Source organism: Pelodiscus sinensis, unplaced genomic scaffold (genome assembly GCF_049634645.1).
Source record: "Pelodiscus sinensis isolate JC-2024 unplaced genomic scaffold, ASM4963464v1 ctg165, whole genome shotgun sequence".
Classification (NCBI taxonomy): Eukaryota; Metazoa; Chordata; order Testudines; family Trionychidae; genus Pelodiscus; species Pelodiscus sinensis.
In genome coordinates, this window is record NW_027466046.1 from 106820 (window position 1) to 130546 (window position 23727).

Consider the following 23727-nt stretch of genomic DNA (forward strand, 5'->3'; position numbering starts at 1 on the left):
TTTGCTTTTTTTGCAACAGCATCACACTGCTGACTCATATTCAGCTTGTGGTCCACTATGACCCCTAGATCCCTTTCTGCCGTACTCCTTCCCAGACTGTCACTTCCCATTCTGTATGTGTGAAACTGATTGTTCCTTCCTAAGTGGAGCACTTTGCATTTGTCTTTATTAAACTTCATCCTGTTTACCTCAGACCATTTCTCCAATTTGTCCAGATCATTTTGAATTCTGACCCATCCTCCAGAGCAGTGGCAACCCCTCCCAGCTTGGTATCATCTGCAAACTTAATAAGCATACTTTCTATGCCAATATCTAAATTGTTGATGAAGATATTGAACAGAGCCGGTCCCAAAACAGACCCCTGCGGAACCCCACTTGTTATGCCTTTCCAGCAGGATTGTGAACCATTAATAATTACACTCTGAGTACGGTTATCCAGCCAGTTATGCACCCACCTTATAATAGCCCCATCTAAGTTGTATTTGCCTGGTTTATCAATAAGAATATCATGCGAGACCGTATCAAATGCCTTACTAAAGTCTAGGTATATGACATCCACCGCTTCTCCCTTATCCACAAGACTCGTTATCCTATTAAAGAAAGCTATCAGATTGGTTTGACATGATTTGTTCTTTACAAATCCATGCTGGCTGTTCCCTATCACCTTGCCACTTTCCAAGTGTTTACAGATGATTTCCTTAATTACTTGCTCCATTATTTTCCTTGGCACAGAAGTTAAACTAACTGGTCTGTAGTTTCCTGGGTTGTTCTTATTTCCCTTTTTATAGATGGGCACTAGATTTGCCCTTTTCCAGTCCTCTGGAATCTCTCCTGTCTCCCATGATTTTCCAAAGATGATAGCTAGAGGCTCAGATACCCCTTCTATCAGTTCCTTGAGTATTCTAGGTGCATTTCGTCAGGCCCTGGTGACTTGCAGGCATCTAACTTTTCTAGGTGATTTTTAACTTGTTCTTTTTTTATTTTATCTTCTAAGCCAAACCCTTCCCACTAGCATTCACTAGGTTAGGCTACAGACAACATTCCTTCAGACTTCTCGGTGAAGACCGAAACAAAGACGTCATTAAGCATCTCTGCCATTTCCAAGTTTCCTGTTACTGTTTCTCCCACGTCACTGACCAGGGGGCCTACCCTGTCCTTGGTCTTCCTCTTGCTTCTAATGTATTTATAAAAAATCTTCTTGTTTCCCTTTATGCCTGTAGCTAGTTTGATCTCATTTTGTGCCTTTGCCTTTCTAATCTTGCCCCTGCATTCCCGTGTTGTTTACCTATATTCATCCTTTGTCATTTGTCCTACTTTCCATTTTTTATATGACTCCGTTTTTATTTTTAGGTCATGATGAATTCACCTTTTTGACGGCACTGATTTGAGCCTTGTGTCCTGGAGGCCTGTGTGTGCCTGCCGAGCCCAAGAGCTCAGCTAGCCGACACAGGTTGGTTTCTGCGCATTTTGTTTCTTTTCTCAAGCTCTCTTGTGGCAAAGGAGCTTGGGGTACCCCTGAGGAAGGACGTCTCCTGGGTTCCAGAACAAAGGGCTTTGTTTCACTTGGGGGGGGCAGCTACCCCTCAAAGCCAGGGACTCTGCGACTCGGGGGAGATTTTGTACGCAAAGCCTGTAGCGACGAGAGATTTACGGCCATTGCGGCTCCCACCTTCCGCACTAGGGCAGCCCTGACAATCTCTCGCTGCTGCTTTTACTTGGCTGTTAAGCTGCAGTGGCACGGCTATGGCTCTCTTGCTGTGTTTTTGAGGCGTACATTTAAGTTGGGCCTCTCTGATGGTGTCTTTGAACAGTTTCCATGCAGCTTGCAGGGATTTTAATTCTGTATCACTAACTTCCTCATTCGTGCACAGTTCCCCTTTGGGGAATTAAATGCTGCAGTGTCGGGCTGTTCGGGGTTTTTCCCACCACAGGGATGCTCAATTTTATCACATTACGGTCGCTATTTCCTAGTGGTCCAGTTCTATTTACCTCCTGGCCCAGATCCTGTGCTCTGCTCAGGACTAAATCCCGGGTGCCGCATGGGGAGCGCGGGGTGCAAACGGCCGCTTGCACGACTTTCTCCCCCGCGGCGGCCCGGCTGAGCAGTGCGGAAGTCAGTCGAGCACCACGGTGGGAAGCGAAGGGGGGCAGGGTGGTGATGTTCACGGACAGGGGGTGGGGCCTGGCCGTGTACATCACCGCTCCGCCCCTCTTTGCACCCCCCCTTCGTGCCCCCCTTCGCCTCCTCAGCTGGGCCACCGTGGGGAGCCCAAATGGCCGCTTGCGCAGAAGTGGTATGACAGCGGCTCCAGGCCCCGCCCCCTGGACGTGAACGTCACCGACCCGCCCCCCTTCACCTCCTGCCGTGGCACTCGGCTGACTTCTGCGCCGCTCAGCTGGGCTGCCACGTGGGAGCAAGTAGCACAAGCGACCGTTTGGGCTCCGCGGTCCTCGGAGCGAGACGCAGGGGGGGGAGGAGAGCTGAGAGAGAGAGAGAGAGAGACAGAGAGAGAGGCTGGAGGGGGAGGAGAGCTGAGAGAGAGAGAGAGACAGAGAGAGAGGCAGGAGGGGGAGGAGAGCTGAGAGAGAGAGAGAGAGAGACAGAGAGAGAGGCAGGAGGGGGAGGAGAGCTGAGAGAGAGAGAGAGAGAGAGAGAGAGAGAGGCAGGAGGGGGAGGAGAGCTGAGAGAGAGAGAGAGAGAGAGAGACAGAGAGAGAGGCAGGAGGGGGAGGAGAGCTGAGAGAGAGACAGAGAGAGAGGCAGGAGGGGGAGGAGAGCTGAGAGAGAGAGAGAGACAGAGAGAGAGGCAGGAGGGGGAGGAGAGCTGAGAGAGAGAGAGAGAGAGAGAGAGACAGAGACAGAGAGAGAGGCAGGAGGGGGAGGAGAGCTGAGAGAGAGAGAGAGAGAGACAGAGAGAGAGGCAGGAGGGGGAGGAGAGCTGAGAGAGAGACAGAGAGAGAGGCAGGAGGGGGAGGAGAGCTGAGAGTGAGAGAGAGAGACAGAGAGAGAGGCAGGAGGGGGAGGAGAGCTGAGAGAGAGAGAGAGAGAGAGAGAGACAGAGAGAGAGGCAGGAGGGGGAGGAGAGCTGAGAGAGAGAGAGAGAGAGAGAGACAGAGAGAGAGGCAGGAGGGGGAGGAGAGCTGAGAGAGAGAGAGAGAGAGACAGAGAGAGAGGCAGGAGGGGGAGGAGAGCTGAGAGAGAGAGAGAGAGAGAGAGAGAGACAGAGAGAGAGGCAGGAGGGGGAGGAGAGCTGAGAGAGAGAGAGAGAGAGAGAGAGAGAGGCAGGAGGGGGAGGAGAGCTGAGAGAGAGAGAGAGAGAGAGACAGAGAGAGAGGCAGGAGGGGGAGGAGAGCTGAGAGAGAGAGAGAGACAGAGAGAGAGCAGGAGGGGGAGGAGAGCTGAGAGAGAGAGAGAGACAGAGAGAGAGGCAGGAGGGGGAGGAGAGCTGAGAGAGAGAGAGAGACAGAGAGAGAGAGAGAGACAGAGAGAGAGGCAGGAGGGGGAGGAGAGCTGAGAGAGAGAGAGAGAGAGAGAGAGACAGAGAGAGAGGCAGGAGGGGGAGGAGAGCTGAGAGAGAGAGAGAGAGAGAGAGAGAGAGAGAGAGGCAGGAGGGGGAGGAGAGCTGAGAGAGAGAGAGAGAGAGAGAGACAGAGAGAGAGGCAGGAGGGGGAAGAGAGCTGAGAGAGAGAGAGAGAGAGAGAGCCAGAGAGAGAGGCAGGAGGGGAAGAGAGCTGAGAGAGAGAGAGAGAGAGAGAGCCAGAGAGAGAGGCAGGAGGGGGAGGAGAGCTGAGAGAGAGAGAGAGAGAGAGAGAGAGAGAGAGAGAGAGAGGCAGGAGGGGGAGGAGAGCTGAGAGAGAGAGAGAGACAGAGAGAGAGGCAGGAGGGGGAGGAGAGCTGAGAGAGAGAGAGAGAGAGAGACAGAGAGAGAGGCAGGAGGGGGAGGAGAGCTGAGAGAGAGAGAGAGAGAGAGAGACAGAGAGAGGCAGGAGGGGCAGGAGAGCTGAGAGAGAGAGAGAGACAGAGAGAGAGGCAGGAGGGGGAGGAGAGCTGAGAGAGAGAGAGAGACAGAGTGAGAGGCAGGAGGGGGAGGAGAGCTGAGAGAGAGAGAGACAGAGAGAGGCAGGAGGGGGAGGAGAGCTGAGAGAGAGAGAGAGAGAGACAGAGAGAGAGGCAGGAGGGGAGGAGAGCTGAGAGAGAGAGAGAGAGACAGAGAGAGAGGCAGGAGGGGGAGGAGAGCTGAGAGAGAGAGAGAGACAGAGAGAGAGGCAGGAGGGGGAGGAGAGCTGAGAGAGAGACAGAGAGAGAAGCAGAAGGGGGAGGAGAGCTGAGAGAGTCAGAGAGAGAGGCAGGAGGGGGAGGAGAGCTGAGAGAGAGACAGAGAGAGAGACAGAGAGAGAGACAGAGAGAGAGGCAGGAGGGGGAGGAGAGCTGAGAGAGAGAGAGAGAGAGAGAGAGAGAGACAGAGAGACAGGCAGGAGGGGGAGGAGAGCTGAGAGAGAGACAGAGAGACAGAGAGAGAGGCAGGAGGGGGAGGAGAGCTGAGAGAGAGACAGAGAGAGAGACAGAGAGAGAGGCAGGAGGAGAGCTGAGAGAGAGAGAGAGAGACAGAGAGAGAGGCAGGAGGGGGAGGAGAGCTGAGAGAGAGAGAGAGAGACAGAGAGAGAGGCAGGAGGGGGAGGAGAGCTGAAGAGAGAGAGAGACAGAGAGAGAGGCAGGAGGGGGAGGAGAGCTGAGAGAGAGAGAGAGAGAGAGAGAGAGAGAGAGAGAGAGAGAGAGAGAGAGAGAGAGAGAGGCAGGAGGGGGAGGAGAGCTGAGAGAGACAGAGAGAGAGGCAGGAGGGGGAGGAGAGCTGAGAGAGAGAGAGAGACAGAGAGAGAGGCAGGAGGGGGAGGAGAGCTGAGAGAGAGAGAGAGACAGAGAGAGAGCCAGGAGGGGGAGGAGAGCTGAGAGAGAGAGAGAGACAGAGAGAGAGCCAGGAGGGGGAGGAGAGCTGAGAGAGAGAGAGAGACAGAGAGAGAGGCAGGAGGGGGAGGAGAGCTGAGAGAGAGAGAGAGAGACAGAGAGAGAGGCAGGAGGGGGAGGAGAGCTGAGAGAGAGACAGAGAGAGAGACAGAGAGAGAGGCAGGAGGGGGAGGAGAGCTGAGAGAGAGACAGAGAGAGAGACAGAGAGAGAGGCAGGAGGGGGAGGAGAGCTGAGAGAGAGAGAGAGAGAGAGAGAGAGAGAGAGGCAGGAGGGGGAGGAGAGCTGAGAGAGAGAGAGAGAGACAGAGAGAGAGGCAGGAGGGGGAGGAGAGCTGAGAGAGAGAGAGAGAGAGACAGAGAGAGAGGCAGGAGGGGGAGGAGAGCTGAGAGAGAGAGAGAGAGAGAGAGAGACAGAGAGAGAGGCAGGAGGGGGAGGAGAGCTGAGAGAGAGACAGAGAGACAGAGAGAGAGGCAGGAGGGGAGGAGAGCTGAGAGAGAGAGAGAGAGAGAGAGAGAGAGGCAGGAGTGGGAGGAGAGCTGAGAGAGAGAGAGAGAGAGAGAGAGAGAGAGAGAGAGGCAGGAGGGGGAGGAGAGCTGAGAGAGAGAGAGAGAGAGAGAGAGAGGCAGGAGTGGGAGGAGAGCTGAGAGAGAGACAGAGAGACAGAGAGAGAGGCAGGAGGGGGAGGAGAGCTGAGAGAGAGAGAGAGAGAGACAGAGAGAGAGGCAGGAGGGGGAGGAGAGCTTAGAGAGAGAGAGAGAGACAGAGAGAGAGGCAGGAGGGGGAGGAGAGCTGAGAGAGGGAGAGAGACAGAGAGAGAGGCAGGAGGGGAGGAGAGCTGAGAGAGAGAGAGAGACAGAGAGAGAGGCAGGAGAGGGAGGAGAGCTGAGAGAGAGAGAGAGAGACAGAGAGAGAGGCAGGAGGGGGAGGAGAGCTGAGAGAGAGAGAGAGAGACAGAGAGAGAGGCAGGAGGGGGAGGAGAGCTGAGAGAGAGAGAGAGAGAGACAGAGAGAGAGGCAGGAGGGGAGGAGAGCTGAGAGAGAGAGAGAGAGACAGAGAGAGAGGCAGGAGGGGGAGGAGAGCTGAGAGAGAGAGAGAGAGAGAGAGAGAGGCAGGAGGGGGAGGAGAGCTGAGAGAGAGAGAGAGACAGAGAGAGAAGCAGAAGGGGGAGGAGAGCTGAGAGAGTCAGAGAGAGAGGCAGGAGGGGGAGGAGAGCTGAGAGAGAGAGAGAGAGACAGAGAGGGAGGCAGGAGGGGGAGGAGAGCTGAGAGAGAGACAGAGAGACAGAGAGAGAGGCAGGAGGGGGAGGAGAGCTGAGAGAGAGACAGAGAGAGAGACAGAGAGAGAGGCAGGAGGAGGAGGAGAGCTGAGAGAGAGAGAGAGAGAGAGAGAGACAGAGAGACAGAGAGAGAGGCAGGAGGAGGAGGAGAGCTGAGAGAGGGAGAGGAGGGGAGGAAGGAGGAGGAGGAGAGAGAGAGAGACGGCGCGAGAGACCGGAGGCTCAGGAGAGGAGACCGACATGGAGGAGAGACCTGAAAATCCCGTCTTATGCCGGGCTAACTGGCTAGTTACATCAATATCCTCCCTTAGAACTAGGCCCTCCAGTTCACCTGGTTTACTATTTAGACTTCTAGCATTTGTGTATAAGCACTTTAAATATTTGTCCCTGTTTATCTGTCTGCCACTCCCTGATGGGTTTGACTCTTTTTCATTTGATTGCGTCTCATCTGATGTGACCCATTCGTCCATCCTCTCCTCCTGACTAGGACACAGAGCATCTCTCTGAACAGACCCTCCCCTAAGAGGTGTTTCTGTCCAGTCCACGTGCTCCTCCGCACCCGTTGGCTTTCCCCAGCCCTTAGTTTAAAAACTGCTCGACGACCTTTGGAATGTGACATGCCAGCAGTCTGGTTCCATTCTGGTCTAGGTGGAGCCCGTCCTTCCTGTCTAGCCTCCCCCCAGCCCAAAAGTGTCCCCAGTTCCCAAAAGTCTAAACCCCTCCTCCCTACACCATCGTCTCATCCACACATTGAGACTCTGACGCTCTGCCTGCCTGGCCCTGCACGTGAAACTGGAAGCATTTCCGAGAATGCCACCATAGAGGTCCTGGAGATTCTAGGACCGGTTTTGTTCAATATCTTTATTAATGACCTGGATGAGGGGATGGATTGCACCCTCAGCAAGTTTGCGGATGACACTAAGCTAGGAGGAGTGGCAGATACGCTGGAGGGCAGGGAAGGGTCCAGAGTGACCTGGACAGATCAGAGGATTGGGCCAAAAGAAATCTGATGAGGTTCAACAAGGACAAGTGCAGAGTCCTGCCCTCGGAGGGAAGAATCCCAAGCATTGGTACAGGCTGGGGACCGACTGGCTAAGTAGAGATTCTGCAGAAAAGGCCCTGGGGGTTACAGTGGATGAGAAGCTGGAGATGAGTCAACAGTCGCCCTTGTAGCCAAGAAGGCTAATGAACATAAGAACATAATTGTATATTAGGGTGCATTAAGAGGAGCATTGCCAGCAGATCCAGAGATGTCATTATTCCCCTTAATTTGGCTCTGGTGAGGCCGCATCTGGAGTATTGTGTCCAGTTCTGGGTCCCCCACTACAAAAAGGATGTGGGTGCATTGGAGAGGGTCCAGTGGAGGGCGACCAAAATGATTAGGGGGCTGGAGCACATGACCTATGAGGAGAGGCTGAGGGACTTGGGTCTGTTTAGTCTGCAGAAGCGAAGAGTGAGGGGGGATTTGAGAGCAGCCTGGAGAGAGGCTGTTCTCAGCAGTGACAGATGCAGAACAAGGAGCAATGGTCTCAAGTTGTGGTGGGAGAGGTCCAGGTTGGATATTAGGAAAAACTATTTCCCTAGGAGGGAGGTGAAGCACTGGAATGGGTTCCCTAGGGAAGTAGTGGAGTCTCCATCCCTAGAGGTGTTTAAGTCTCGGCTTGACAAAGCCCTGACTGGGTTGATGTAGTTGGGATTGGTCCTGCCTAGAGCAGGGGGCTGGACTTGACGACTCCTGAGGTCTCCTCCAGCTCTATGGTTCTATGAATTTCAATCTTTTTCCTAACAGTGTAAATTTGGCCTCCAGAACCTCTCTCCTGCCCCTCCCCATGTCACTGGTTCCTCCATGTAGCATGGCCACCAGCTCCCCCCAGCACGACACACACGTCTGTCTAGATGTCTGGAGAGATCCGCAACCTTCGCACCAGACGGTTCTCCCGGCCGTCCCAAAGCCAGCTCTCTCTGTTCCCCCCACTACGAACCCCTGCCTCTTCCTGACGACGGGCGCTCCCCCCGGAGAGGGACCCTCAGTGCGAGAGGGGCCACGACACCCTCTGCCAGGAGGGGCCCGACTGTGGGATGGATTCCCATAGCGCTCCCAGAGTTTGCCCCCCGGGATGAGGCACACAGGCCCAGGGAGGGGACTATTGGAAGCCGGGGCCGGGCTGGGGCCGTTCTAGGGCCAGGCTGGGGCTGCGATGGGGCAGGACTGAGGCTGGGCTGGAGCCACTCTGGGGCTGGGCTGGGGTCATACTTGGGCCATACTGGGGCCGGGTTGGGGTCGTACTGGGGCTGGGCTGGGGTCGTACTGGGGCCAGGTTAGGATCATCCTGGGGTCAGGCTGGGGCCATACTGGGGCCGGGCTGGGGCCATACTTGGGCCATACTGGGGCCGGGTTGGGGTCGTACTGGGGCTGGGCTGGGGTTGTACTGGGGTCGTACTGGGGCCGGGCTGGGGCTGTACTGGGGCCAGGTTAGGATCATCCTGGGGTCAGGCTGGGGCCATACTGGGGCTGGGCTGGGGTTGTACTGGGGCCGGGCTGGGGCTGTACTGGGGCCAGGTTGGGATCATCCTGGGGTCAGGCTGGGGCCATACTGGGGCTGGGTTGGGGTTGTACTGGGGTCGAGCTGGGGTTGTACTGAGGCCATTCTAGGCCTGGTCTGGGGCTGGTCTGGGGCCATTTGAGGGCCAGACCAGGGCCGTTCTAGGGCTGGGCTGGGGCCGTTCTAGAGCCAGGCTGGGGCTGTTCTAGGGCTGGGCTGGGGTTGTTCTAGAGCCAGGCTGGGGCCGTTCTAGGGCCGGGCTGGGGAAGTTCTAGAGCCAGGCTGGGGCTGTTCTAGGGCCGGGCTGGGGCCGTTCTAGGGCCGGGCTGGGGCCATTCTAGAGCCAAGCTGGGGCTGTTCTAGGGCCGGGCTGGGGCCGTTCTAGGGCCGGGCTGGGGCCGTTCTAGGGCTGGGCTGGGGCCGTTCTAGGGCCGGGCTGGGGCCATTCTAGAGCCAAGCTGGGGCTGTTCTAGGGCCGGGCTGGGGCCGTTCTAGGGTTGGGCTGGGGCCGTTCTAGAGCCAGGCTGGGGCTGTTCTAGGGCTGGGCTGGGGCCGTTCTAGAGCCAGGCTGGGGCCATTCTAGAGCCAAGCTGGGGCCATTCTAGGGCAGGGCTGGGGCCGTTCTAGAGCCAGGCTGGGGCCGTTCTAGAGCCAGGCTGGGGCCATTCTAGGGCCGGGCTGGGGCTGTTCTAGGGCCGGGCTGGGGCTGTTCTAGGGCCGGGCTGGGGCCATTCTAGGGCTGGGCTGGGACCGTTCTAGGGCCGGGCTGGGGCCGTTCTAGGGCTGGGCTGGGGCCGTTCTAGAGCCAGGCTGGGGCTGTTCTAGGGCTGGGCTGGGGCCGTTCTAGAGCCAGGCTGGGGCTGTTCTAGGGCTGGGCTGGGGCCGCGCTGCTCACAGGCCTGTGGGTTGGGCATGATGCTGTGAGCAGTGGCCCTGGGCTGGTGTTTCAAGTGTTTGCATCTGGGAGCCAGCCGCAGGGATGGCCCAGCTGCTGCCAGGGGCGGGGCAGGTGCTCAGTGGCCAGCAGCGCTCCCCGGACCATGGCCCAGCTGCTCGTCCCAGGAATCTTGCTGGAACCTGCAGTCACACGTGTGCCCTCGGGCGCTGGCCTAGAAAGGGCCGGAGCAGGTCACACGCTCCACTTTGGGAGGTGCCTCCGCACAAGGAGATCAATGGGGTTCCCTCCGCGTGGGCAAGGGGATAAAAAGGGTTGGGGGGGACCCTCCATTTGTCTTCACTCACCCCAGAAGCCTCCCTATTATGAACAGAGACCGGGAGGACCAGTGACCCCACCGGCCCCAGGACGTGGTCCAGAGACTGTTAAGTCAGCGCTTTGCCCCATCGCTTGCATCGCGGTGAGTGCGAGGCGCTTTCTGTGACGGTGCCACGCTCGGCCTTCCCCTCTGTCACTAGCAGCCTGCCGAAGCCAGACGCTGACTGACGGGCCCAGCCAGCTCGTTGGGGTAAGAGCTGAGTGAGGGGGGATTTGAGAGCAGCCTGCAACTCCCTGCAGGGGGGTCCAGAGAGGATGGAGAGAGGCTGTTCTCAGTGGTGACAGGTGGCAGAACAAGGAGCAATGGGCTCAGGTTGCAGTGTGGGAGGTCTCGGTTGGATATTAGGAAAAACGATTTCCCTAGGCGGGCGGGGAAGCGCTGGGCTGGGTTCCCTAGGGAGGGGGTGGAATCCCGAGACCAGCTGGACAAAGCCCTGGCTGGGATGATTGAGTTGGGGCTGGACTCGATGCATCCCGAGGTCTCTGCCAGTCCTGGGATTCTATTAATCGCCCTGGGACTGTGGCTGGTCCTTTGGGACTGGGAGAACCTGTTGGGAGGTGGTGAAATGGGTTTATCACTTCTCACCTGTTCTGATGGATAGGAGGGGTTCTGGCCAGCACCCAGTGACTAAGGGGTTAACTCAGGTAGCTAGCAAGGATGTTGGCATAGGGCTAGAAGAACCAATGAGCATACCGTGATGAAATCTGAATTGTAAAGATACCGCGTCTGATCTCTCTGAGGCAGAGAGTTAAACCGGGAGTTGAGAGACACAGAGGGCGTGTCTAGATTACAGGGTTTTGTCGACAAAAGTGGACTTTTGTAGACAAAGCTATACCTGCGTCTACACTGCCGCCGAGTTCTGATGACATCATGTATGATTACCTGCCCTGTGGGCGGGTGGCGTATGTGTGCACCCGTTGCAAGGAGCTCCTGACCCTCAGAGACCGAATTCGGGCTTTGGAGGCCAGGGTGGCTGAACTGGAGGAGCTAAGGGAGGTAGAGAGCTATGTTGATAGACTTTCTGGGACACCGTAGTACTGTCCCACCTCCAGTCTGAGAGCCCCAGTGCTCTTAAGGAGGATGAAAGTCTCAAGGGAAAAGAGCATTCAATGGGAGCAGAGGGAAACCATCCCGTAGTTGGGACCCTCCTCCCAGAGGATGTTGCGGTATCCTCTCGCACTGAGGATACCTCTGATGGGGAGGGAATGCCAGTTAGGAAGAGGCAGGTGTTAGTAGTAGGTGATTCAATCGTTAGAAACATAGATAGTTGGGTTTGTGATGACTGGGAGAACCGTATGGTCACTTGCCTGCCTGGTGCGAAGGTTGCGGATCTCTCGAGGCATCTACATAGACTTATGTGTAGTGCTGGGGAGGAGCCGGTGGTCGTGGTACATGTAGGTACCAATGACATAGGGAAGGGTGGGAGAGACGTCTTGGAGGCCAAATTTAGGTTGCTAGGAAAGAGACTGAAATCCAGGACCTCTATGGTGGCGTTCTCGGAAATGCTTCCAGTTCCACGCGCAGGGCCAGGTAGGCAGGCAGAGCTTCAGTCTCAATGCGTGGATGAAACAATGGTGTAGGGAAGAGGGGTTTAGATTTATTAGGAACTGGGGACACTTTTGGGGGAGGGGGAGCCTATACAGGAAGGATGGGCTCTACCTAAACCAGGGTGGAACCAGACTGCTGGCAATAAACATTAAAAAGGTCGTAGAGCAGTTTTTAAACTAAGAGATGGGGGAAAGCCGATTGGTGCGGAGATGCATGTAAATCGGAGGGAGACTTCTCTTAGAGGAGAATCCATTGACAGAGATTCTCTAAGCTGTAGTGAGAAAGAGAGGAGGGGGGAGGACAAACCATGGGCCAGAGCAGACAAACAACCGCATACAAAGGAATCCAATGCATCAGGGAAGGGCAGACAAATAAGCAGTGGCAAATTTTTAAAGTGCTTGTACACAAATACTAGGAGTCTGACTAATAAGATGGGTGAACTAGAGTACCTCGTATTAAATGAGGAGATTGACATAATAGGCATCACTGAAACCTGGTGGAATGAGGAAAATCTGTGGGACACAATCATACCGGGATATAAAATCTATAGAAAGGATAGAGCAGGATGGGTGGGTGGCAGAGTGGCACTGTATGTGGAAGATAATGTAGAATCAAATGAAATAAAAATATTAAGTGAATCAACATGTTCAATAGAATCGCTATGGATAGTAATTCCATGCTCCAATAATAAGAAATTAGCAGTAGGATATATTACCGACCACCTGACCAGGACAGCGATACTGACATTGAAATGCTGAGGGAGATTAGAGAGGCTACCAAAATAGAGAACTCTGTAATAATGGGGGATTTTAATTACCCCCATATTGACTGGATCCATGTCACCTCAGGAAGAGAAGCGGAGATAAAATTTCTCAATGGCTTAAATGACTGCTTCTTGGAGCAGCTGGTGCAGGAACCCACAAGGAGAGAGGCAATTCTCGATTTAGTCCTGAGTGGAGCGCAGGATCAGGTCCAGGATATAACCGTTACAGGACCGCTTGGGAATAGTGACCATAGTGACCAACATTCCAGTGGTGGGAAGAACACCTCAGCAGTCCAGCACCCTGGCATTTAATTTCAAAAAGGGGAATTACACAAAAATGAGGAGGTTTGTTAAACAGAAATTAAAAGGCACAGTGACTGGAGCCAAATCCCTGAAAGCTGCATGGAAACTTTTTAAAGACACCACAATAGAGGCCCAACTTAAATGTATACCCCAAATTAAAAAACATAGCAAGAGACCTAAAAAAGAGTCACCGTGGCTTAACCACCATGTAAAAGAAGCAGTGAGGGACAAAAAGGTATCTTTTAAGAAGTGGAAGTCCAATCCTAGTGAGATAAATAGAAAGGAACATAAACACTGTCAAATCAAGTGTAAACATGTAATAAGAAAAGCAAAAAAAGATTTTGAGGAACAGCTAGCCAAAAACTGAAAAAGAAATAACAAAATGTTTTTTAAGTACGTTAGAAGCAGGAAACCTGCTAAAAAACCTGTGGGTCCCCTAGATGATCGAGCTATAAAAGGAGCAATCAAGGACAATAAAGCCATTGCGGAGAAACTAAATGATTTCTTTGCTTCAGTCTTCACGGCTGAGGATGTTGGGGAGATTCCCGAATCTGCACCGTCCTTTGTAGGTGATGAATCTGAGGAACTGTCCCGGATTGAAGTGTCATTAGAGGAGGTTTTGGAACAAATAGAAAAACTTAATGCTAACAAATCTCCGGGACCGGATGGCGTTCATCCAAGGGTTCTAAAAGAACTCAAATGGGAAATTGCTGAGCTATTATCTGTGGTTTGTAGCCTATCCTTTAAATCGGCTTCCGTACCTAATGACTGGAAGGTAGCCAACGTGACACCAATATTTAAAAAGGGCTGTAGAGGCGATCCTGGCAATTACAGACCGGTAAGGCTAACTTCAGTACCGGGCAAATTAGTCAAAACAATAGTAAAGAATAAAATTGTGAACCAAGTAGAAGAACATAATTTGTTGGACAAAAGTCAACATGGTTTCTGTAAAGGGAAATCCTGTCTTACTAATCTGTTAGGGTATGTCTACACTACCCCCCTAGTTCGAACTAGGGGGGTAATGTATGCATACCGAACTTGCTAATGAAGCCCGGGATTTGAATTTCCCGGGCTTCATTAGCATAAAGCCGGCTCCGCCATTTTAAAAGCCGGCTTGTTCGAACACCGTGCCGCGTCGCTACACGCGGCACGGGCTAGATAGTTCGAACTATGTAGCCATTCCGATCTATCTGTACACCTCATTCCACGAGGCGTACAGATAGTTTGGAATAATTACATAGTTCGAACTATCTAGTCCGTGCCGCGTGTAGCCACGCGGCACGGGGTTCGAACAAGCCGGCTTTTAAAAATGGCAGACCCGGCTTTATGGTAATGAAGCCCGGGAAATTCAAATCCTGGGCTTCATTAGCAAGTTTGGTATGCATACATTACCCCGCTAGTTCGAACTAGGGGGGTAGTGTAGACATACCCTCAGAGTTCTTTGAAGGGGTTAACAAACATGCGGACAAGGGGGATCCAGTAGATATAGTATACTTGGATTTTCAGAAAGCCTTTGACAAGGTCCCTCAGCAAAGGCTCTTGTGTAAATTACATGGCCATGGGATAAGAGGGAAGGTCCTTTCTTGGATTGAGAACTGGTTAAAAGACAGGAAACAAAGGGTAGGAATAAATGGTAAATTTTCAGAATGGAGAGGGGTAACTAGTGGGGTCCCCCAAGGGTCAGTCCTGGGACCAATCCTTTTCAACTTATTCATAAATGATCTGGAGAAAGGGGTAAGCAGTGAGGTGGTAAAGTTTGCAGGTGATACAAAACTGTTTAGGATAGTCAAGACAGAAGCAGACTGTGAGGGACTCCAAGAAGATCTCACCAAACTGAGTGATTGGGCAGCAAAATGGCAAATGAAATTTAATGTGGATAAGTGTAAAGTAATGCACATCGGGAAAAATAACCCCAACTATACGTACAGTATGATGGGGGCTAATTTGACTATGACAAATCAGGAAAGATCTTGGAGTTATCGTGGCCAGTTCTCTGAAAACTTCCACACACTGTGCAGCGGTGGTCAAAAAGGCAAATAGGATGCTAGGAATTATTAGGAAAGGGATAGAAAATAAGACCCAGAATATCTTACTGCCCCTGTATAAAACTATGGTATGTCCATATCTTGAATACTGTGTACAGATGTGGTCTCCTCACCTCAAAAAAGATATTTTGGCCTTGGAAAGGGTTCAGAAAAGGGCAACTAAAATGATTAGGGGTTTGGAACGGGTCCCATATGAAGAGAGGTTAAAGCGAGTGGGACGTTTCAGCTTAGAAAAGAGGAGACTGAGGGGGGATATGATAGAGGTCTATAAAATCATGAGTGGTGTGGAGATGGTGCATAAAGAAAAGTTCTTCATTAGTTCCCATAAAGAAGGACTAGAGGACACCAAATGAAATGAATGTGTAGCAGGCTTCAAACTAATAACAGAAAGTTCTTCTTCACAAAGCAAATAGTCAACCTGTGGAACTCCTTGCTGCAGGAGGCTGTGAAGGCTAGAACTAGAACAGAGTTTAAAGAGAAGTTAGATAAATTCGTGGAGGCTGGGTCCATAGAGTGGTATTAGCAGGGGATAGAAATGGTGTTCTGGCCTCTGTTTTGGAAGGGCTGGAGAGGGATGGCACGAGACAAATGGCTTGGTCATTGTCTTCGGTCCATCCCCTCCAGGGTCCCTAGTGTTGGCCGCTGTCGGCAGACAGGCTACTGGGCTAGATGGACCTTTGGTCTGACCCAGTACGGCCATTCTAAGCTCAGGGCTCAGGGTCGGGGGTCTCAGTGGACCACCTTGATTTTCATGCCAACCTGCTCCTGGGTGGCCAGGCTGGCAGCTCTCCTGCCCTAGACGGCCACTTTCCTGTGCCTAGTGCGGAGGTTGTGGATGAGGTCCACGATCTCTGCACTAGACCAGGTGGGCGCCCGCCTCTTGCGGCTTCGGGCAGGCTCCTGGGAGCCACTAGCCTGGTCCCGGGAAGAGGCAGAGGGCTGGGTGGCAGTGGGTGGCTGGTTCATGCCGTGCCAGGTACAGGGTCTGCTGGCTGGGTGCTGGCAGGCTTGCACCTGGCATGGGCACCGTAGCCAGACCATGCCCCTTTAAGGGCTCCGGGGCTGGGAGGGGGGCAGAAGAGTTTCCCTGGTGTTGGCCAGAGTGGCCACCAGGGCAAACTGGGGAGGGCTAGCCTCCCACTAGTTCGAACTAAAGGGCTACACAGCCCTTAATTCGAACTAGCTAATTCGAACTAGGCGTTAGTCCTCGTAGAATGAGGTTTACCTAGTTTGAATTAAGCGCCCCGCTAGTTTGAAATAAGTTCGAACTAGCGGTTTGTATGTGTAGCGCCTAGCAAAGTTAATTCGAACTTTGTAGTATAGACAGACCCTAACAGAGTTTAAAGAGAAGCTGGATAAATTCATGGAGGTTAGGTCCATAAAAGGCTATTAGCCAGGGGATAAAATGGTGTCCTTGGCCTCTGTTTGTCAGAGGCTGAAGAGAGATGGCAGGAGACAAATCGCTTGATCATTGTCTTTGGTCCACCCCCTCCGGGGCACCTGGTGCTGGCCACTGTGGGCAGACAGGACACTGGGCTAGATGGACCTTTGGTCTGACCCAGTACGGCCGTTCTTATGTTCTTATGTTGACAGCACTCGGCAGTTCTGTTGACGGAGGTAACCCTCATTCTCCTAGGAATAACGCCTTGTGTCGACAGAGCTGTGGACAGAGGGCGTTATTGCATCTACACGGTCCTTTGCGTCTACACGGTCATGTGGACAAAGCGGCTTGCTGTGCCACAGACCTGGCTGTCGTCGAGACGTCTTTGTCGACAGTCTGGGTACGTCTGGTTCTTACGTTCTTATGTCTAGACTACAGGGCTCCGTCGACGGAGTCATGCAAAGTGGTTCCCTTGACATAGTCAATGAAGTGGGGACTTAAATAATCTCCAATTCATTAAAATAAAAATGGCTGCTGCACTGTGCCAGATCACCTGATTGTCCGCACAGCACGGCGGCCATTTTTATTTTAATGAAGTGGGGATTATTTAAATCACCGCTTCATTGACTATGTCGAGTAAACTACTGGGAGGGGGCGGGGCTGGCTGGGAGGGGGGCGGGGCAGGAAGCAGAGTTGGCAGGGGCGGTCTGGGGGCCAGCCGGGAGGAAACGGAGGGGGCGGGGGGAGAGCAGGAAGCAGAGCTGGGGGAGGGTCAGGGGCCACGGGGCTGGCCGGAAGGAAGGGGGAGCGCTGGGAAGCAGAGCTGGGGGAGGGTCAGGGGCCACGGGGCTGGCCGGAAGGAAGGGGGAGCGCTGGGAAGCAGAGCTGGGGAGGGTCAGGGGCCATGGGATTGGCCAGAAGGAAGGGGGAGCGCTGGGAAGCAGAGCTGGGGGGGGGTCAGGGGCCACGGGGCTGGCCAGAAGGGAGGGGGAGCGCTGGGAAGCAGAGCTGGGGGGGGGTCAGGGGCCACGGGATTGGCCGGAAGGAAGGGGGAGCGCTGGGAAGCAGAGCTGGAGGGGGGTCAGGGGCCACGGGATTGGCCGGAAGGAAGGGGGAGCATTGGGAAGCAGAGCTGGGGGGGGGGGTCAGGGGCCACGGGATTGGCCGGAAGGAAGGGGGAGCGCTGGGAAGCAGAGCTGGGGGGGGGGTCAGGGGCCACAGGATTGGCCGGAAGGAAGGGGGAGCGCTGGGAAGCAGAGCTGGGGGGGGGTCAGGGGCCACGGGATTGGCCGGAAGGGAGGGGGAGCGCTGGGAAGCAGAGCTGGAGGGGGGGTCAGGGGCCACGGGATTGGCCGGAAGGAAGGGGAAGCGCTGGGAAGCAGAGCTGAGGGGGTCGAGGGCCACGGCGCTGGCTGGGAGGTGGGGAGGACCGAGGGGGGCAGGAAGCAGACCTAGCGGGGGGGTGTCTAAGGGGCCACACCCCCAGCAGGAGCTCCCTTTAGTTGCGAGCAGAAGCTGGGCGGCAGGGGGTGGTGGTCGGGAGTCCCAGTCCGCACCCCACCCGGCTTTTGCACATGACCACAGGCTCCCAGCACCAATCGCGCCCCCCCTCCCAGTCGCTCCCCCACCAGGCTTCGGTCTGGCACCCAGCCCGGAATTCAGAAAATACCGACATTGCACAGTGCACCTTTCCGGTATTGTCTGAAGTTTTCTACTGGACAGATGGCAGAAAACTGGACACTTGGTAACCCTACTGGGGGGCACAGGGAGCACTGGGGTGTCTGAGGGGAGGTGGGGGATGGGTTAGAACCTCTCCCCTGTGTAAGGGGGCTGGGGGGCACAGGGAGCACTGGGGTGTGTGAGGGGAGGTGGGGGATGGGTTAGAACCTCTCCCCTGTGTAAGGGGGGCTGGGGGGCACAGGGAGCACTGGGGTGTGTGAGGGGAGGTGGGGGATGGGTTATAACCTCTCCCCTGTGTAAGGGGGGGCTGGGGGGGCACAGGGAGCACTGGGGTGTCTGAGGGGAGGTGGGGGATGGGTTATAACCTCTCCCCTGTGTAAGGGGGCTGGGGGGCACAGGGAGCACTGGGGTGTCTGAGGGGAGGTGGGGGATGGGTTATCACCTCTCCCCTGTGTGAGGGGGGCTGGGGGGGCACAGGGAGCACTGGGGTGTCTGAGGGGAGGTGGGGGATGGGTTATAACCTCTCCCCTGTGTGAGGGGGGCTGGGGGGGCACAGGGAGCACTGGGGTGTCTGAGGGGAGGTGGGGGATGGGTTATAACCTCTCCCCTGTGTAAGGGGGGCTGGGGGGCACAGGGAGCACTGGGGTGTCTGAGGGGAGGTGGGGGATGGGTTATAACCTCTCCCCTGTGTAAGGGGGGACTGGGGGGGCACAGGGAGCACTGGGGTGTGTGAGGGGAGGTGGGGGATGGGTTATAACCTCTCCCCTGTGTAAGGAGGGCTGGGGGGCACAGGGAGCACTGGGGTGTGTGAGGGGAGGTGGGGGATGGGTTATAACCTCTCCCCTGTGTAAGGGGGGGCTGGGGGGGCACAGGGAGCACTGGGGTGTGTGAGGGGAGGTGGGGGATGGGTTATAACCTCTCCCCTGTGTAAGGGGGCTGGGGGGGCACAGCGAGCACTGGAGTGTCTGAGGGGAGGTGGGGGATGGGTTATAACCTCTCCCCTGTGTAAGGGGGCTGGGGGGGCACAGCGAGCACTGGAGTGTCTGAGGGGAGGTGGGGGATGGGTTATAACCTCTCCCCTGTGTGAGGGGGGGCTGGGGGGCACAGGGAGCACTGGGGTGTCTGTGGGAGGTGGGGGATGGGTTATCACCTCTCCCCTGTGTGAGGGGGGCTGGGGGGGCACAGGGAGCACTGGGGTGTCTGAGGGGAGGTGGGGGATGGGTTATAACCTCTCCCCTGTGTAAGGGGGGCTGGGGGGCACAGGGAGCACTGGGGTGTCTGAGGGGAGGTGGGGGATGGGTTATAACCTCTCCCCTGTGTAAGGGGTGCTGGGGGGGCACAGGGAGCACTGGGGTGTCTGAGGGGAGGTGGGGGATGGGTTATCACCTCTCCCCTGTGTGAGGGGGACTGGGGGGGGGCACAGGGAGCACTGGGGTGTCTGAGGGCAGGTGGGGGATGGGTTATAACCTCTCCCCTGTGTAAGGGGGGCTGGGGGGGCACAGGGAGCACCGGGGTGTCTGAGCAAGGTGGGGGATGGGTTATCACCTCTCCCCTGTGTAAGCACAGGGACTGGGATGCAGGGAACTGGAGGGGCAGAGGGATTGGGGTCCAGGGGCAGTGTGGGGAAGGGGAGGCACAGACCCAGAGGGGCACAGGGAAAAGGAGCTGCGGGATGCAGAGGAGGGCAGAGCCAGAGGGGCGCGGGCACCAACGTACAGGGGCGGCATAGGGAATGGGCAGTATAGAGCTAGAGGAGTGCAGGAATCAGGGGTTGCGGGGTGCAAGGGCGGCGCAGAGCCAGAGGGGCGCAGGGAACAGGGAGAGCAGGGGGACCGGGGTGCCGGGCTCAGAGGCGGTGAGGGGCACAGGTGGTGCGGAGCCAGAGGGGCGCAGGGAGCCGGGCGGCTGGCAGGGAGTGATCTCTCACCGGCGAAGGGGGCTGGGGCCATGGCAGGACTGGAGCCGGTTGGGGTGGGCAGACCCTGGACGTGCTGCGCTGCACAGCCAGCTCCTGGGGACATGCAGTTAGAGGCGAGCTCCCGTGGCCCTTTAAAATTGGTGGGGCAGGGCGGGGTCGGGCATTGCAGGGGACGGCTTGGAAATGTGCCGCCCCAAGTATCTGCTTGATTTGCTGGTGCCTAAATCCAGCCCTGGGCGTGCGGACCGTATGGGGGAGTGCCTGGTGCCCAGAGAACAGGGTGCCCTGTGGGCCGTATGGGGGAGTGCCCGGTGCCCAGAGAACAGGGTGCCCTGTGGGACGTATGGGGGAGTGCCCGGTGCCCAGAGAACAGGGCGCCCTGTGGGCCGTATGGGGGAGTGCCCGGTGCCCAGAGAACAGGGTGCCCTGTGGGACGTATGGGGGAGTGCCCGGTGCCCAGGGAACAGGGCGCCCTGTGGGCCGTATGGGGGAGTGCCCGGTGCCCAGAGAACAGGGCGCCCTGTGGGCCGTATGGGGGAGTGCCCGGTGCCCAGAGAACAGGACGCCCTGTGGGCCGTATGGGAGAGTGCCCGGTGCCCAGAGAACAGGACGCCCTGTGGGCCGTAAGGGGGAGTGCCCGGTGCCCAGAGAACAGGGCGCCCTGTGGGCCGTATGGGGGAGTGCCCGGTGCCCAGGGAACAGGGCGCCCTGTGGGCCGTATGGGGGAGTGCCCGGTGCCCAGAGAACAGGGCGCCCTGTGGGCCGTATGGGGGAGTGCCCGGTGCCCAGAGAACAGGGCGCCCTGTGGGCCGTATGGGGTAGTGCCCGGTGCCCAGAGAACAGTGCGCCCTGTGGGCCGTATGGGGGAGTGCCCGGTGCCCAGAGAACAGGGCGCCCTGTGGGCCGTATGGGGGAGTGCCCGGTTCCCAGAGAACAGGGCGCCCTGTGGGCCGTATGGGGGAGTGCCCGGTGCCCAGAGAACAGGGCGCCCTGTGGGCCGTATGGGGTAGTGCCCGGTGCCCAGAGAACAGGGCGCCCTGTGGGACGTATGGGGGAGTGCCCGGTGCCCAGAGAACAGGGCGCCCTGTGGGCCGTATGGGGGAGTGCCCGGTGCCCAGAGAACAGGGTGCCCTGTGGGACGTATGGGGGAGTGCCCGGTGCCCAGGGAACAGGGCGCCCTGTGGGCCGTATGGGGGAGTGCCCGGTGCCCAGAGAACAGGGCGCCCTGTGGGCCGTATGGGGGAGTGCCCGGTGCCCAGAGAACAGGGCGCCCTGTGGGCCGTATGGGGGAGTGCCCGGTGCCCAGAGAACAGGGCGCCCTGTGGGCCGTATGGGGTAGTGCCCGGTGCCCAGAGAACAGGGCGCCCTGTGGGACGTATGGGGGAGTGCCCGGTGCCCAGAGAACAGGGCGCCCTGTGGGCCGTATGGGGGAGTGCCCGGTGCCCAGAGAACAGGGTGCCCTGTGGGACGTATGGGGGAGTGCCCGGTGCCCAGGGAACAGGGCGCCCTGTGGGCCGTATGGGGGAGTGCCCGGTGCCCAGAGAACAGGGCGCCCTGTGGGCCGTATGGGGGAGTGCCCGGTGCCCAGAGAACAGGGCGCCCTGTGGGCCGTATGGGGGAGTGCCCGGTGCCCAGAGAACAGGGCGCCCTGTGGGCCGTATGGGGGAGTGCCCGGTGCCCAGAGAACAGGGCGCCCTGTGGGCCGTATGGGGGAGTGCCCGGTGCCCAGAGAACAGGGCGCCCTGTGGGCCGTATGGGGGAGTGCCCGGTGCCCAGAGAACAGGGCGCCCTGTGGGCTGTATGGGGGAGTGCCCGGTGCCCAGAGAACAGGGTGCCCTGTGGGCCGTATGGGGTAGTGCCCGGTGCCCAGAGAACAGGGCGTCGTGTGGGCCGTATGGGGGAGTGCCCGGTGGCCAGAGAACAGGGCGCCCTGTGGGCCGTATGGGGGAGTGCCCGGTGCCCAGAGAACAGGGCGCCCTGTGGGCCGTATGGGGGAGTGCCCGGTGCCCAGAGAACAGGGCGTCGTGTGGGCCGTATGGGGGAGTGCCCGGTGCCCAGAGAACAGGGTGCCCTGTGGGCCGTATGGGGGAGTGCCCGATGCCCAGAGAACAGGGCGTCGTGTGGGCCGTATGGGGGAGTGCCCGGTGCCCAGAGAACAGGGCGTCGTGTGGGCCGTATGGGGGAGTGCCCGGTGCCCAGAGAACAGGGCGTCGTGTGGGCCGTATGGGGGAGTGCCCGGTGCCCAGAGAACAGGGCGCCCTGTGGGCCGTATGGGGGAGTGCCCGGTGCCCAGAGAACAGGGCGCCCTGTGGGCCGTATGGGGGAGTGCCCGGTGCCCAGAGAACAGGGCGTCGTGTGGGCCGTATGGGGGAGTGCCCGGTGCCCAGAGAACAGGGCGCCCTGTGGGCCGTATGGGGGAGTGCCCGGTGCCCAGAGAACAGGGCGTCGTGTGGGCCGTATGGGGGAGTGCCCGGTGCCCAGAGAACAGGGCGCCCTGTGGGCTGTATGGGGGAGTGCCCGGTGCCCAGAGAACAGGGCGCCCTGTGGGCCGTATGGGGGAGTGCCCGGTGCCCAGAGAACAGGGCGTCGTGTGGGCCGTATGGGGGAGTGCCCGGTGCCCAGAGAACAGGGCGCCCTGTGGGCTGTATGGGGGAGTGCCCGATGCCCAGAGAACAGGGCGCCCTGTGGGCCGTATGGGGGAGTGCCCGGTGCCCAGAGAACAGGGCGTCGTGTGGGCCGTATGGGGGAGTGCCCGGTGCCCAGAGAACAGGGCGCCCTGTGGGCTGTATGGGGGAGTGCCCGATGCCCAGAGAACAGGGCGCCCTGTGGGCCGTATGGGGGAGTGCCCGGTGCCCAGAGAACAGGGCGCCCTGTGGGCCGTATGGGGGAGTGCCCGGTGCCCAGAGAACAGGGCGCCCTGTGGGCTGTATGGGGGAGTGCCCGATGCCCAGAGAACAGGGCGCCCTGTGGGCTGTATGGGGGAGTGCCCGATGCCCAGAGAACAGGGCGCCCTGTGGGCTGTATGGGGGAGTGCCCGGTGCCCAGAGAACAGGGCGCCCTGTGGGCCGTATGGGGGAGTGCCCGATGCCCAGAGAACAGGGCGTCATGTGGGCCATATCGAGGCATACTGGGGTTTCCTGAAGGGCGTCCAGCCAGCTCAGGCCGTAGGGCTACGCCACCCTCCCCACCTGGGCTCCGGGCTCCACCTGACCTGGGCTGAACTGGACCACTGGGACGCGGGGCCTGCGCCGGGTGGTGATGGTTTGCGGCGGTGCGTCGGAGCCCTGCGAAATGTCCTGCAGGATGTTGAGCAGCTGCATGTTTTCCTCCATCAAGGCCACCATATCCCTGAGCTCCTCGTTCTCTGTGATCAGCGCCTGGATCTCCAAGCGCAGCCGCTCATAGCAGGACACCACGGACGGGGGCAGGGTGGTCAGCTCTCCCACCGAGCCCACAGGGGAGAGCGCGCGCACCCACGTGGGAATGGAGCTGTCCATGCTGCTGCTGCTGCTGCTGGCTGTCTCTGCTGGCTGTCCCTGCTGGCTGTCTCTGCTGGCTGTCCCTGCTGGCTGTCCCTACTGGCTCTCCCTGCTGGCCACTGCTGCTGGCTGTCCCTGCTAGCCACCCCTGCTGCCCGTTCCTGCTGGCTCTCCCTGCTGGCTGTCCCTGCTGGCTGCCCCTCGCCCCTGCTGGCTGTCCCTGCTGGCTGCCCCTCGCCCCTGCTGGCTCTCCCTGCTGGCTGCCCCTGCTGGCCGGGGCCGGCCAGGGTGATGACAGGCGCTGGGCCCCTGGCGCACATTGTGATGTAAGCTGCCGCCTCAGCTCCTCGGGCTGGGCTTGTGCTCACAGGCTGGAGCGGCGCTGCTGGCGGGGAGGGGCTGTGGCCACAGGGCTCACCCGCCGGCGAGCCAGCAGGAGCCTGGCACAGTGCACAGGGCAGTGTCCTGCTGGGCCCCTTCCCTGGCACCGGGTACCCCCCCGCTGCACCCCGGCATCGCACCAGCACAGGCCAGCCCAGCACCTCCCCCTGGCT

General features: G+C 57.9%; 1 protein-coding gene across 4 annotated transcripts in view; it reads right to left on the bottom strand.

The window, feature by feature from the left end:
- LOC142826412 (uncharacterized) overlaps nt 1-23727 on the bottom strand; it is a 63332-nt gene that overhangs the window by 28531 nt on the left and 11074 nt on the right. Inside the window, exon 1 of one of the 4 annotated variants that reach the window (XM_075918651.1) lies at nt 22906-23714. The exons of the other annotated variants lie outside the window; for them this stretch is intronic. Within the exon in view, the coding sequence (XP_075774766.1) occupies nt 22906-23191 (286 nt within the window). The 5' untranslated portion in view covers nt 23192-23714. Of the gene's footprint in view, nt 1-22905; nt 23715-23727 lie in introns of those variants that run through there. 4 annotated transcript variants of the gene reach the window in all.